Below are 14,649 nucleotides of genomic sequence, written 5' to 3' on the forward strand. Positions count from 1 at the left end.
TTGCTGATTAGTTATGTCAGTGAACGGCATATAGGATGAAGTGTGGTAGTAACTTGTTCCACATGCTGATGTGAAAGCATCCTGTTGTGAGTCTACTAATAATGATGAGGAAGAAGCAGTCAGTTGTCGGCGGTGATGGCGTGCAGAGGCTTCTTCAGCCACTATAATGGATTTAGAGTTAGGGGATTCGTGTGTGAGGCGACGGCGTTTATAAGCCTTAATCTTGTCAAGGCGATGCTGTTTTTCCTCAGGAGTCTCATTAGCACGGCGTTGTTTTTGATGTAGTGCTAAAGCAGCTTTCCTTTCTCTGGCATTGCCATACTCTGCGTCGGTATTGACTAATGGTGGTATTGATAGGGCAGAAACAGATTGCTGATTAGTTATGTCAGTGAACGGCATATAGGATGAAGTGTGGTATTAACTTGTTCCACATGCTGATGTGGAAACATCCTGTTGTGAGTCTAATAATAATGATGAGGAAGAAGCCGTCTGTTGTTGGCGGTGAAGACGTGCACAGACTTCTTAAGCTAATCTAATGGATTTAGAGTTAGGAGATTCGTGTGTGAGGCCATTGTGTTTATAAGCCTTAATCTTGTCAAGGCGATGGTGTTTTTCCTCAGGAGTCTCATTAGCACGGCGTTGTTTTTGTCGTAGTGCTAAAGCTGCTTTCCTTTCACTGGCATTGGCATACTTTTTGTTATGACTTATGTTGGCACAGGTAAAGGAGTCTATTTGGCAGTTATCTGGCAGTGAAGAAGGCATCCTGGAGTATTTTAGTGTAAACAGATACTAATTGGCCCTGTAATTGCCCAGAAGTAGTTATGAAGTGGTAGCGGCAAATTGGCCCTGTAATTGCCCAGCAGTAGTTATGAAGTGGTAGCGGCAAATTGGCCCTGTAATTGCCCAGCAGTAGTCATGAAGTGATAGCGGAAAATTGGCCCTGTAATTGCCCAGCAGTAGTTATGAAGTGGTAACGGCAAATTGGCCCTGTAATTGCCCAGCAGTAGTTATGAAGTGGTAGCGGCAAATTGGCCTTGTAATTGCCCAGCAGTAGTTATGAAGTGGTAGAGGCAAATTGGCCCTGTAATTGCCCAGCAGTAGTTATGAAGTGGTAACAGCAAATTGGTCCTGTAATTGCCCAGCAGTAGTTATGAAGTGGTAGCGGCAAATTGGCCCTGTAATTGCCCAGCAGTAGTTATGAAGTGGTAGCGGCAAATTGGCCCTGTAATTGCCCAGCAGTAGTTATGAAGTGGTAGCGGCAAATTGGCCCTGTAATTGCCCAGCAGTAGTTATGAAGTGGTAACGGCAAATTGGCCCTGTAATTGCCCAGCAGTAGTTATGAAGTGGTAACGGCAAATTGGCCCTGTAATTGCCCAGCAGTAGTTATGAAGCGGTAGCAGCAAATTGGCCCTGTAATTGCCCAGCAGTAGTTATGAAGTGGTAACGGCAAATTGGCCCTGTAATTGCCCAGCAGTAGTTATGAAGTGGTAGCGGCAAATTGGCCGTGTAATTGCCCAGCAGTAGTTATGAAGTGGTAGCGGCAAATTGGCCCTGTAATTGCCCAGCAGTAGTTATGAAGTGGTAACAGCAAATTGGTCCTGTAATTGCCCAGCAGTAGTTATGAAGTGGTAGCGGCAAATTGGCCCTGTAATTGCCCAGCAGTAGTTATGAAGTGGTAGCGGCAAATTGGCCCTGTAATTGCCCAGCAGTAGTTATGAAGTGGTAGCGGCAAATTGGTCCTGTAATTGCCCAGCAGTAGTTATGAAGTGGTAACGGCAAATTGGCCCTGTAATTGCCCAGCAGTAGTTATGAAGTGGTAACGGCAAATTGGCCCTGTAATTGCCCAGCAGTAGTTATGAAGCGGTAGCAGCAAATTGGCCCTGTAATTGCCCAGCAGTAGTTATGAAGTGGTAACGGCAAATTGGCCCTGTAATTGCCCAGCAGTAGTTATGAAGTGGTAGCGGCAAATTGGCCCTGTAATTGTCCAGCAGTAGTTATGAAGTGGTAGCGGCAAATTGGCCCTGTAATTGCCCAGCAGTAGTTATGAAGGGGTAATGGCAAATTGGCCCTGTAATTGCCCAGCAGTAGTTATAAAGTGGTAGCGGCAAATTGGCCCTGTAATTGTCCAGCAATAGTTATGAAGTGGTAGCGGCACATTGGCCCTGTAATTGCCCAGCAGTAGTTATGAAGTGGTAGAGGCAAATTGGCCCTGTAATTGCCCAGCAGTAGTTATGAAGTGGTAGAGGCAAATTGGCCCTGCAATTGCCCAGCAGTAGTTATGAAGTGGTAGCGACAAATTGGCCCTGTATTTGCCCAGCAGTAGTTATGAAGTGGTAGAGGCAAATTGGCCCTGTAATTGCCCAGCAGTAGTTATGAAGTGGTAGAGGCAAATTGGCCCTGTAATTGCCCAGCAGTAGTTATGAAGTGGTAGAGGCAAATTGGCGCTGTAATTGCCCAGCAGTAGTTATGAAGTGGTAGAGGCAAATTGGCCCTGTAATTAGACACCGGCAGTGAACAGGCAGAGGAGCAAGGCAGCAGTAGTTATGAAGTGGTAGAGGCAAGTTGGCCCTGTAATTAGACACCGGCAGTGAACAGGCAGAGGAGCAAGGCAACACGTCTGCACAGCAAGTCGGCGTGAGGTAAATGACGAAATTCTGCGGGATCCAAGATGGCGTTGGCGAAATCTCGCGAGATTTTGCCGACGCCATCCTGGATCCCGGCGTTGTCCACGCCGGCGACATGTTCTTGCGGCGACGCCATCTTGAGTATCGCGGGATTTCGCCTATCCAAGATGGCGTCGCCGCAAGAACATGTCGCCAGCGTGGACGACATCGGGATCAAAGATGGCACAGGCAGAAGAAGATGTCGGGGATCGTGGAGCAGCGGTGATGACGGCATGAGTATGAGAGACGGAGTGAGAGAAAGGGTTGTATGTGGAGTGAAAGAGGGGGGGACGTGAGTGGAGATGGTGAAAGGTGAGAGGAGTGTGTGTTGAGGAGGTGTGTGTGTTGAGGAGGATTGTGTGTTGAGGGTTAACCTGGCAAGAGGTGTGTGGTGGATGTGACGTCACCAAGTTACAACCGGACGGAAGCTGCATTACAACCGGACGGAAGCTGCTTAGCGCATTTATTATTATAGATTTTGTGTGACATCTCTCTCTGTTTTAAGGGCATAAAAATTAAAATTTGAAAATTGTCAAATTTTAAAAATTTTCCCCATATTTCTGTTATTTTTCCATAAATAAATGCAAGTCATATCGAATAAATGTTACCACTAACATGAAGTACAATATGTCATGAAAAAACATTCTCAGAATCAGCGGATTCCATTGAAGCGCTCCATAGTTATTACCTCATAAAGGGACAGTGGTCAGAATTGTAAAAATTAGATTTGTTATTTAGCTGCAAATTGGCTCTGTTACTAAGGGGTTAAAAAAAGAGAAAAAATTAGTTGAACACCCAAACAAGAATTTTTTGTAAGACCCGCTAAAAGTGCAAGTAGGAATAAACTCGAAAATATGACTGGACAGGAAGCAGGAAAGTGACCTGGAGATCAAGTGGTTGAACAGACAGCACATGAAAACATTTTGTCCATTTAAATAAGGCCTAAATCAGTTTTCCCTAATAGGGTGCATAAAATTTATTTTTTTAAAAACAATCACTTAAAGCTAATAACTACAGTTATGAGGTACAGCATTTAGTGAGCTCTAAAAAGCTGATAACTAATGAAGTGCAGTCTTTTTCTCACAGACTCCTTTACTTCTTTGTTTCTCAAGCAATAAATTATAGGATTAAGTATAGGAGTTATTATGGTGTAGAAAACTGCCACCACACGATTAAGGGTGAAAGAAAAAGTCACTTTTGGCTTCACGTACATAAATATAACAGTGCCATAATAAATGGAAACGACAATCAAATGTGTGCAGCAAGTTGAAAATGCTCGACTTCTGCCTTGTTTAGAAGGTATAACAATAATTGTTGCAATTATATGAAAATATGAAAGCAAAGTTACCAACATTGAGGTTAGTATAACCAAAGAAGCACAGGAAAAATCCAGTAAGTCAATCAGATATGTGTCTGCACAGGCAAGCTGTAGAAGCGGAGGCGAGTCACAGAAGAAGTGGTTAATTTCATTACTTCTGCAAAAAGGGAGCTGTGAGATTAAAACTATATGAGGAAATGTAGTTACAAAACCCCCAATAATTGAACCTATAGTAAGGGAACGGCATTTGTCACTATTCATAAGGGCTGTGTAATGCAGCGGATGACAAATTGCAAGGTAGCGGTCATATGCCATGACACCAAATAGAAAGCATTCTGTTGAGCTAAGAAAGAAGAAAAAAAACAGCTGACTTATGCAACCAAAAAATGAAATAAATCTTCCATGGATTGTAATTGTGTCCAAAACTTTAGGGACTATTACTGACACATAGCAAACTTCTAGAAAAGAGAGATTCCGAATATAAAAGTACATTGGTGTGAAAAGACATTTCTCAGTACTTGTGATTACCATTATCAGAAAGTTGCACAGTAAAGTTAATAAATAAGTAATCAATAATAAGAAAAAGAAGACATATTGGAAACCAGATGTTCCAGGAAATCCAACTATAATGAATTCCGTAAAAGTACTTTTATTTTTAAACATTATTTCAAAATCTGCAGAAAGAAAAATAATGAAATGCATATCTATACGTACACCTGAAAAATATGGACGTACATCGTGAAGTAATACAGTCACTTTAAAATACACAGCACTTACATTCAAATAAATGTATTCTTCAGCTTCATATTAACATATGTCCATCCTTACATTACTGTGCAGTGTCGGACTGGGATAAATGGGGAGTATTAGTGGAATTGATTCTTAGACCCCACCTTACATTTATACAACAGCAATAATGTTTAGCTTTAATATACTTACCCAAGATAACCATTTTTCTATATTCTAAAGCACTGTATGTCTTCTTTGTTACCAAAATATTTAAGAGGACATTTCACCAAATTTTTCACGTTGAACTGGATATACAATGTAATAGTGACCGCAGAACAGAATAATTTGTTTTTTTTTATTTATTTTGTACGTTTCACCTCTCCATTGTGGATATTGTATATTAGGTATCAAAGTAGTTTGCAAATAATGAAATAACTTTTGTTAAGTCCAAGTTATCACTGGGGGCGTGTTCTTTTTCTCCCTACTGTATATGATGTTGACCAATCATAGGTAAGCAGCGACATAGCAGAAAAAGAAGCCATTCCTGCTAATACTTGAAGCAGGTTTCTCAGTGCATGATATGTTTGAAAAACAGCCCAGATCTCTTGGGATAAATTCCTGCATGATTAAAAAATATAGATGACTGACAATAGAAATGAGCAGATCGATCAGCAGAGGATCAAGTTCTAGTTGAAATTTCTGAAATCCTGGATTTCACACAAATTTGAAAAACCTGTGTTTAGATTTGCAGTTTGCAATAAAAAAAAAAAGCACAATGACATTTCAAACATGATGCCCACACATTGAGCAGGCTGTGTGTTTCTGCATGGGCTTCCCCATAATGCCTTACAGCAATCTGATCACATGGCATTGCAATCATAGGGGCTTTCACGGGCGGTATAAAATATAGGTACTGGTTGAAGAATGCCACTTTATGCCTTTAATGTGTAGAGATAGTAGTGCTCATAAAATAAGATCTAATGTGATTTTGGTAGAGCATTAAGGAGTATATGCTTTATAATTCATCTCAAGCACAGCAGAATAGTGTACCATCTGACAAAGAGTCAGCATTCTCCTCCATCTACCTCCTCTGCCACCATATTAGTTAATGTTGTGCAGAGTGAAATTTTCAATCAATGACACCTGTTTCTACTCTGCCTCAAAGTCCCTGAACCCTTATAGGGCTTAAAAAAATATATTACACTAGAAAAATGTCTTACAGTTGATATTTTGGTGAAACACAGCCTTCTTTCTCAGAATACATGATGCTAGAGGTGATGTATAAAACTTTTCTAATACCAATCTGGGTTGCAGGCTCCACAAGCTGATGTGGTAAGGACAATGTCTGTGATAGTAGTACTCTGAGCCACGGCAAACCTCACAATGAGAATCAGGTGAGGGGGCAAAGAACCCTGGCCATTTCACACACAGAGGCACCTGTCAGCCGAATCAGATGTGGTAATGAAGATAATGATTCTGTGCTGAGAACCAGACAAGAGTGATGATAAGTTGACGTTTTAGAGGAAAAGATTTCTAGCATCAGTGATACACTTATGTCTAATCTGGAGCAAAATCAGCTTTAACTGTGGTTAGCTCTGCAATGCTCTACAGCACCTGAAAGGTCTGGTTGCGGTGGTGGGGAGTCATACCACCTGGCCTTTTGTGAGTAGAAGATCGAGTTGCTGCCAGCATTCTGCAGTCTCTACAAATTGAAAATCAACTGTGAACATCCAGGCTCTTTTAGCATAGGGAGTATGGATCTATATCAGCACATGAAATTACATCACCTGCTCATTTGGCAAAGTTAAACTGCCCAGAAATTAGGGTAAGCCTCAAGTTGTCATCTTCTCCCTTCTCACCATGCTCATCTTTCTGTAAGCCAAGCTGCACTCTTAGGAAACAACTGTTCAGTGTCATCTTCACCAACATCCTTATTGTCATTCTCTTCTAATGTGTGTGGCACTGCAATAACACAAGTAGATAAGGGAAAAATCCTACACCACTTACGTGTTGAAGAAACAACAGTATGCTCCCAATCATCTGCTTGCTAACCAACTAAACTTGCTGGTGGTGCAGTTGCTGTTTTACCAACTTGTGGTTTCTGCTGCCTTTTAAGAAATGATGGCATACATCTAGAAAGATAATAAGCCACCATTATTTATCTCAGAAATAGATACCTGCTCTCTGCCTTCACGTACCAGAGAACATAGTCCTCTGTCAGGACTTGTCTTTATGCTTCGAAGTGCACTGCACAATACATGTATGAAGTAGCAATTATGGCCATAGACGATACATAAGTTTCACAGCTCACTAGGTGAATATCTTAAGCTGCAGCAATGCAACAACTCATCTGTGCCAGGTGGTGAGGTCTCCGTAACTATGGCAATAAAGATGTCAAGCCATATCAATAGGTCTTATGTTGCAAAGCACAACCTCTTGGCTTTGCAAACAAAACAAAGCAGAAAACGGGCTTACAGAGCACTACTTGGTCTCAACCTGCTAGAATACAAGTTGCATTGTTTGTACAAACAGCATAAAGCGTTTGCAAATTACATAATGCTTCAGTCAACCTGGAGTGTATGTTTCCTTTTGATTTGACATTGGCAACTAAAAAGGGATATGTGTCACCTACTGAAGCACTTTGAAGAGGCAAGCACATCTGTTAATTGGGACACATGTTGAATCAGCAATGTAATCCAACTAATCAGCAATGTAATCCAACTAATATTTATCCTGGAATAAATAAATTGTTGTTTTTTTATTTTAGTTTTATTACAGGAGATCAAGGTCTTTGGTGGAATTAGATGCGGTCATTAGTATGGTTTAATTAAGATTATTAAAGGCGTTATTTTTAAATAAAAATGGAAATTTCTAATAAAGAACTTTTTTCTGGCTGTGTCTTTATTTACCACACAACTATAGGATTAGTAATGGAGAGGTGTCTTATAGACACCTCTCCATTACCAAGCCGTGGGCTTAATGACAATACAAAGGTGACATCAACCCCTCCAACTATCACCCCACTTGCCACTGCTACAGGGCAAGTGGGAAGAGCTGGGCAAAGCACCAGAATTGGCTCATTTAACAGATGGGCCTTTTCTGGGCAGCTGCAGGCTGCTATTGTTAGGCTGGGCCCAATATACATGGCCCCTTACCAGCCTGAGAATACCATCCCCCAGCTGTCTGCTTTTGCAAGGCTGGTTGTAAATAATGGGGGGCCGCCCACGCCTTTTTAAAAGTATTTATTTAAATAATTTAAAAAACAGTGTGGTGACCCCTCTATTCCTGATAACCAGCCTTGCTGAAGCTGACAGCTGAGGGTTGCAGCCCCCAGCTGTGACTTTTGTCTGGCTGGTTAGCAAAAATACAGAACTCACGCCGTTTTTTTAATTTATTTACAGCGCAGGAGCAGCTAATGAATACTCCCATCCGCCGCTCCTGCTCTCACTGTAATCAGTGACAGCAGGTGTAGGTGTCAGATGATGGGGTCAGTAGTCCCATCAGCTGACATAAGTGACTTGGAGGTAAGCTTTATACCTCTGATCACAGCTGAGTGCTCATGCTCTCTTTTGATAGCATGGGAACCGCGTCTCTCTGACCAGTGGGGATGATTTCACCGCAGATCAGAAGCGATGTTTGCTGTGCTGTCATGTCATGTTCGTGTCCCCATTCAAGTGAGTACTGTTCAGGTACCTGAACCTGAACTGTTCAGCCGAAGCCATCAGACCCAAACATTCAGGTGTTTGCCCATCCCTATCCACCACCGATCATTAAGAGGAAATACAACAGCCAGGTATATACATCGCCCCCAAAATCGGGTGAGATCTTTCCGTATACATTATAAAAATGTTGCACTGATTTCACTCTTTATTTATTACTAAAAGAGTTCAAAGAGAGTAAAAGATTTGGACATAACTATGGGTGAAACCGATATTTGAGTAAGCACTACCCTGTCAATGTCCAAAGACTTCCCTCTCTCTTTATGTTTGCCATACTATGAATACCTATATATTTGTGCTGTACAGTGACCTATGAAAATGTAGGTTGCAGCCCTAATCCATGGTTCACTGGAGGCAAGCAGTCCTGATTGTGGTGGCAAGTCACTTTTTATGCAATTTCTGCATTATGCTGACAGGGGTATGAACATGTGAACTTATTGCAGGAGGTTTGAAATGAATGATAGTCATATCTGGTGATTTATTAACTGAGTATGCAATAATATAGTTCTTATTCTTGTACCTAGGTGGATTTCACACACAATTGTGTTTAATAAATCCTTACCCATCTTGATGTTATCATAATCGGCTTGTGCTGGCATAACAATAAGATAGTCACTGTGCTGTTTGGATACTAGCCAGTTACCCAACTATGGTAGAAGGGACTGAGGGTTCTCTGGGTTTCATAGTGACTTAATTCATTCTTGTCTGTGTGTAGGGAAGGTGGACTGATATACGGACCTGTCTGTAGTAGGAGGGCAAAGGAGTAGTATATTGCAGGTGGACTGTTATAGTGAAAGATGGGAAACAGCTGGAGATAAAGAGAGACAGTGTAATATTGGAGATTGACCATAAGAGGGCAGAGGAGAGTGTGAGGATAGGACTAAACATCAGCCACTGGCTAAAGAAACTGCCAAGTCATGGTGGGCAGGGTTACCAGAACGGGAAGGTTATGAAAGGTTGAGAGAAGGTTCTGGAAAAGTCAGTCAGTGAGTGGAGCGCAGTAGACAGGAAGGTCTGCTGAGGAGAGAGGACAGACAAGAAGCTCTGGAGGGGACTGACAGTGAAAACAGGTCACGGAGGTGGCCCTGACAGGAGGGGCCGCAGATAGAGACAAACTGGGGTACCTTAAAACGAACGGACTCGGACTGGTAAAATGCTGTGGTGGTAGGCCTAGGGCAACCACAGTGGAAGAGCCGCGAGGGACGTTAGTTAGTGAAAGGAAGAAAGTGAAGGTACCCGGGCCTGTTTGCGAAGTCGAGCAGCTGCAGTGTGGAGCTGCAGAGTCAGTCGAGCAGCTGCAGTGTGGAGCTGCAGAGTCAGTCGAGCAGCTGCAGTGTGGAGCTGCAGAGTCAGTCGAGCAGCTGCTGTGTGGAGCTGCAGAGTCAGTCGAGCAGCTGCTGTGTGGAGCTGCAGAGTCAGTCGAGCAGCTGCTGTGTGGAGCTGCAGAGTCAGTCGAGCAGCTGCAGTGTGGAGCTGCAGAGTCAGTCGAGCAGCTGCAGTGTGGAGCTGCAGAGTCAGTCGAGCAGCTGCAGTGTGGAGCTGCAGAGTCAGTCGAGCAGCTGCAGTGTGGAGCTGCAGAGTCAGTCGAGCAGCTGCTGTGTGGAGCTGCAGAGTCAGTCGAGCAGCTGCTGTGTGGAGCTGCAGAGTCAGTCGAGCAGCTGCAGTGTGGAGCTGCAGAGTCAGTCGAGCAGCTGCAGTGTGGAGCTGCAGAGTCAGTCGAGCAGCTGCAGTGTGGAGCTGCAGAGTCAGTCGAGCAGCTGCAGTGTGGAGCTGCAGAGTCAGTCGAGCAGCTGCTGTGTGGAGCTGCAGAGTCAGTCGAGCAGCTGCAGTGTGGAGCTGCAGAGTCAGTCGAGCAGCTGCAGTGTGGAGCTGCAGAGTCAGTCGAGCAGCTGCAGTGTGGAGCTGCAGAGTCAGTCGAGCAGCTGCAGTGTGGAGCTGCAGAGTCAGTCGAGCAGCTGCTGTGTGGAGCTGCAGAGTCAGTCGAGCAGCTGCAGTGTGGAGCTGCAGAGTCAGTCGAGCAGCTGCAGTGTGGAGCTGCAGAGTCAGTCGAGCAGCTGCAGTGTGGAGCTGCAGAGTCAGTCGAGCAGCTGCAGTGTGGAGCTGCAGAGTCAGTCGAGCAGCTGCAGTGTGGAGCTGCAGAGTCAGTCGAGCAGCTGCAGTGTGGAGCTGCAGAGTCAGTCGAGCAGCTGCTGTGTGGAGCTGCAGAGTCAGTCGAGCAGCTGCAGTGTGGAGCTGCAGAGTCAGTCGAGCAGCTGCAGTGTGGAGCTGCAGAGTCAGTCGAGCAGCTGCAGTGTGGAGCTGCAGAGTCAGTCGAGCAGCTGCAGTGTGGAGCTGCAGAGTCAGTCGAGCAGCTGCAGTGTGGAGCTGCAGAGTCAGTCGAGCAGCTGCAGTGTGGAGCTGCAGAGTCAGTCGAGCAGCTGCAGTGTGGAGCTGCAGAGTCAGTCGAGCAGCTGCAGTGTGGAGCTGCAGAGTCAGTCGAGCAGCTGCAGTGTGGAGCTGCAGAGTCAGTCGAGCAGCTGCTGTGTGGAGCTGCAGAGTCAGTCGAGCAGCTGCAGTGTGGAGCTGCAGAGTCAGTCGAGCAGCTGCAGTGTGGAGCTGCAGAGTCAGTCGAGCAGCTGCAGTGTGGAGCTGCAGAGTCAGTCGAGCAGCTGCAGTGTGGAGCTGCAGAGTCAGTCGAGCAGCTGCAGTGTGGAGCTGCAGAGTCAGTCGAGCAGCTGCAGTGTGGAGCTGCAGAGTCAGTCGAGCAGCTGCTGTGTGGAGCTGCAGAGTCAGTCGAGCAGCTGCAGTGTGGAGCTGCAGAGTCAGTCGAGCAGCTGCAGTGTGGAGCTGCAGAGTCAGTCGAGCAGCTGCAGTGTGGAGCTGCAGAGTCAGTCGAGCAGCTGCAGTGTGGAGCTGCAGAGTCAGTCGAGCAGCTGCAGTGTGGAGCTGCAGAGTCAGTCGAGCAGCTGCAGTGTGGAGCTGCAGAGTCAGTCGAGCAGCTGCTGTGTGAAGCTGCGGAGTTAGTCGAGCAGCTGCTGTGTGAAGATGCGGAGTTAGTTGAGCAGCTGTTGTGTGGAGCTGCAGGTCGTGGAAAGTACGATCAATAAAGAAGACCTGTTGGACACGATCCTGTCTCTGTCTCGTGTCTGTCTGCGGCTAGTAACGGACCACCCCCCTGTCGGTTACACTACCTACATGTGTATACCACTGAGTGTTTTGTCTGTCCTTGCACGTGCACTTTAGTCAGTTTTTGAAATTTTAATGATTTATAATAAAGTATATATTTTTTTTTCCTATACGCTAATCCTTGACAAACTGAACTGGAATTATCATCTGGTAAATTGAAAATGGCACGAACAACAAAAAAATATAGTGTATTTTATATTTCAATCTAATGTTTCAACTTATGGATGTAGCTGTTTTGATTTTTTTTTTTTAAATGTCACAAAAATAAAACTTTCCTGAAAAACACAATATATGAAACACTATGAAACAGATTTTAGAAATGGAAATGCCTGGAAAAAAATCTGCAGCATATGAATATACTGTTTGTTACAGTTTCCACAGGATTTGTCATGTAGCTATTCAAGAGCCATTATTTTATCCCCTTCCTGCTAACAAAGTGTACGTCTAGATTTGAAGTACTCTCCTGCATTCGGGCGTTGAGTTATGTCTCAGGTATGGTATGGACACAGGAGTTCTGTGTTTCCTATCGACAGAAAGAGCCTGCTAAAATTCACAGCTAAGTTCCTCTTCCCTCACATGCAACTGTGAATAGTGACGGCAGCATGTGTCAAACGGAGACTACTTTCACTCTCAGCATCCATGCAACTTGATGATAGAGCGCTAATGAATAGTTGTGGAACCTGAATGTCTATTTATGGGATTTGTGCCTGCCATATCCTTAAACCTATTAGATAGCTCAGATGGTAGCGTCAAACAGGTTAACTGTCAGTTAAAGGGCTCACACACATGACCTTATTTTCGGTCCGAGGGCAATGCAACAAAATATTGGCTCACACTCAGACCAATATTATTCTATGAGGCTGTCCACATGTCCAATTTTCTCCTCAGACTGAGTTGGTCCAAGGAATAACTTGCATCATGCCCGAGTTACATCTGGTTATCGTATTTCAATTAGCCATTCATGTCCATGAGTCCATGGAAAATAATTTGGGCTGCACTCGGATGACATTGATGTGCAGTCCAAATTTCACAGATTGGCTGAATTTAGAAGATTTTTTTACGTCACCTAAGAAAATCAGATCAAACTGTGCTCGAACTCTGATCAGAGTAGGATCAGAGTGTGATTAGCATAATTGGACAGATTCACATTTAAGTCACCTAGGGTAATTGATAATCATTGTAAAAACAAAACTAGCAAAAAAAAAATAAGCAAAAAAGAAAAAAAATATATATAAAAAATAACTTCAAAAATAAAAATAAAAACATAAATTGCTGTTTTAATAAAAGAAAAGATGATTTGTGAACCTTCCTTCCCATCCCTCCACAAAAAAAGACACGAACTTGGTATTGGTGCAATTGAAACCACTGAAACCACCTGTACTATAAAAATATATTATTAATTATCTCACATGGGGAAAAATGTGCTATAATTGATGTTTTTGTTAATATTAACTAAAAAAGAAACATTAATAAAAATGATTAAATAATCAAATCTCAGAATAATGCCAATAAAAACTGCAGCTCATTATGCAAAACACAAGTTTTCATACTGCTCTGCAAGCAGAAGAGGAAAAGGTTAGGGCCCATAGATTATGATTACCAAAAAAAAAGCTATTCTTAAAATTAATTACACTGTAAAAGAAAATTGAAAAAAAAAATTAAAAAGTGATCAAAAAGTTCTAAGTACCCAAAAATATACCAGTAAAAAGTACAACTTATTCTGCCAAAAGCAGACTCAAATATCACCATTTATGGAAAATAACAAGATTAAGTGTATCTGAATAGGATACCCATCACACATCCTTCATCTCATAGTCCCATGCCCTATACCCATCATACATATCCTCCATCCCATAGTCCAGTGCCCATATACCCATCACACATCCTCCATCCATAGTCAACCATTATGACATTTTAATGAGCGGCGGGGCTGGCAGCCTATGATGACATCAGTGTCGCCATGACATCCATTATGACATCATAATGAGGGGCGGGGCTTGATACACACACACTTTTTCCCCATTATGTAGATAAGGGCAAAATTGTTTGGTGAATTGGAACGCGCGGGGTTAAAATTTTGCCTCACAACATAGCCTAGGACGCTCTCAGGGTCCAGACGTGTGACTGTGCCAAATTTTGTGGCTGTAGCTGCGACGGTGCGGATGCCAATCCCGGACATTCACACATACACACATACATACACACATGCATACATACACACACTTGAGCTTTATATATTAGATGTATACAGTATATATGTCTTTTTTAATTAGGTAATTTCTTGTGCAAAAAATAGCAAAACATAAAAAACGATATTAATTTGGTATTTTTGTCATCATACTGTATGTACCCACCAAATAGTGATAGCTTGCCAATATTTCCTAAAGGTGTACGGTGTTTAGAAAAAAATAAGCAACATATAAAATTGCTGTTTTTTGTTCATTGTGCATCCAAAAGAGTGTAATAAAAACAGGCTCAAACAGTTGAATTACCACAAAATGGCAAAAAAGAAAACTCAAGCTTTTCGTGCAAAAAACAAGCCCTCATGCAGCTCTGTTGATAGAATTATGTAATAGCTTTCAAAATATGGCGACCGAAACACAATTTGTTTTTCAAGAATTGTGCAAAAGTTATGATAAATACATAAAACTATAGAATTTAGGCATTACCATAAATGTGCAAATGCGAAGAATGAAGTTAACATTTTTTTTTTTAGTGCAGCATTAAACAAAACAGTAGAATTGTTGAATGGTGTATTATTTCTTTCCATAAAAAGTTAAAAAGGGATTTTTAATAAGTTAAGTGTACCAGAAAATGATGCCACCGACAAACTCCACTCATCCTGTTTATGCATTGGTTGCATGTTAACTATGATCATTATTCTGTTCTAATAATTGTTTATTGATTTAAGTGTATTATTCTAGAAAATATCTGATGAAAATTCTAATATTGTCTCCTGATTGAATTTAAAATTACCGTAGTTATCAATTTGCATATAGCACAATGGCAAACCCTGATGAAAATCTGTACAAGGTGATAGTGAAGTCATCAGAGC

At 42.7% G+C, this 14,649-nt stretch overlaps 1 protein-coding gene across 1 annotated transcript; it reads right to left on the reverse strand.

Annotated features, from left to right (window-relative positions):
• Positions 1-3,696: 3,696 nt before the first annotated feature.
• LOC141096290 (olfactory receptor 2AP1-like) lies at positions 3,697-6,639 on the reverse strand. The gene is made up of 2 exons (XM_073582830.1): positions 6,570-6,639; positions 3,697-4,655 (listed from the first exon to the last, which is right to left on the reverse strand). Exons 1-2 carry the CDS (start codon positions 6,637-6,639, stop codon positions 3,697-3,699), a joined length of 1,029 nt encoding a protein of 342 aa, XP_073438931.1.
• Positions 6,640-14,649: the final 8,010 nt, after the last annotated feature.

Source organism: Dendrobates tinctorius, unplaced genomic scaffold, assembly GCF_039654945.1.
Source record: "Dendrobates tinctorius isolate UK_male_01 unplaced genomic scaffold, ASM3965494v1 ptg000073l, whole genome shotgun sequence".
NCBI classification, from domain to species: domain Eukaryota; kingdom Metazoa; phylum Chordata; class Amphibia; order Anura; family Dendrobatidae; genus Dendrobates; species Dendrobates tinctorius.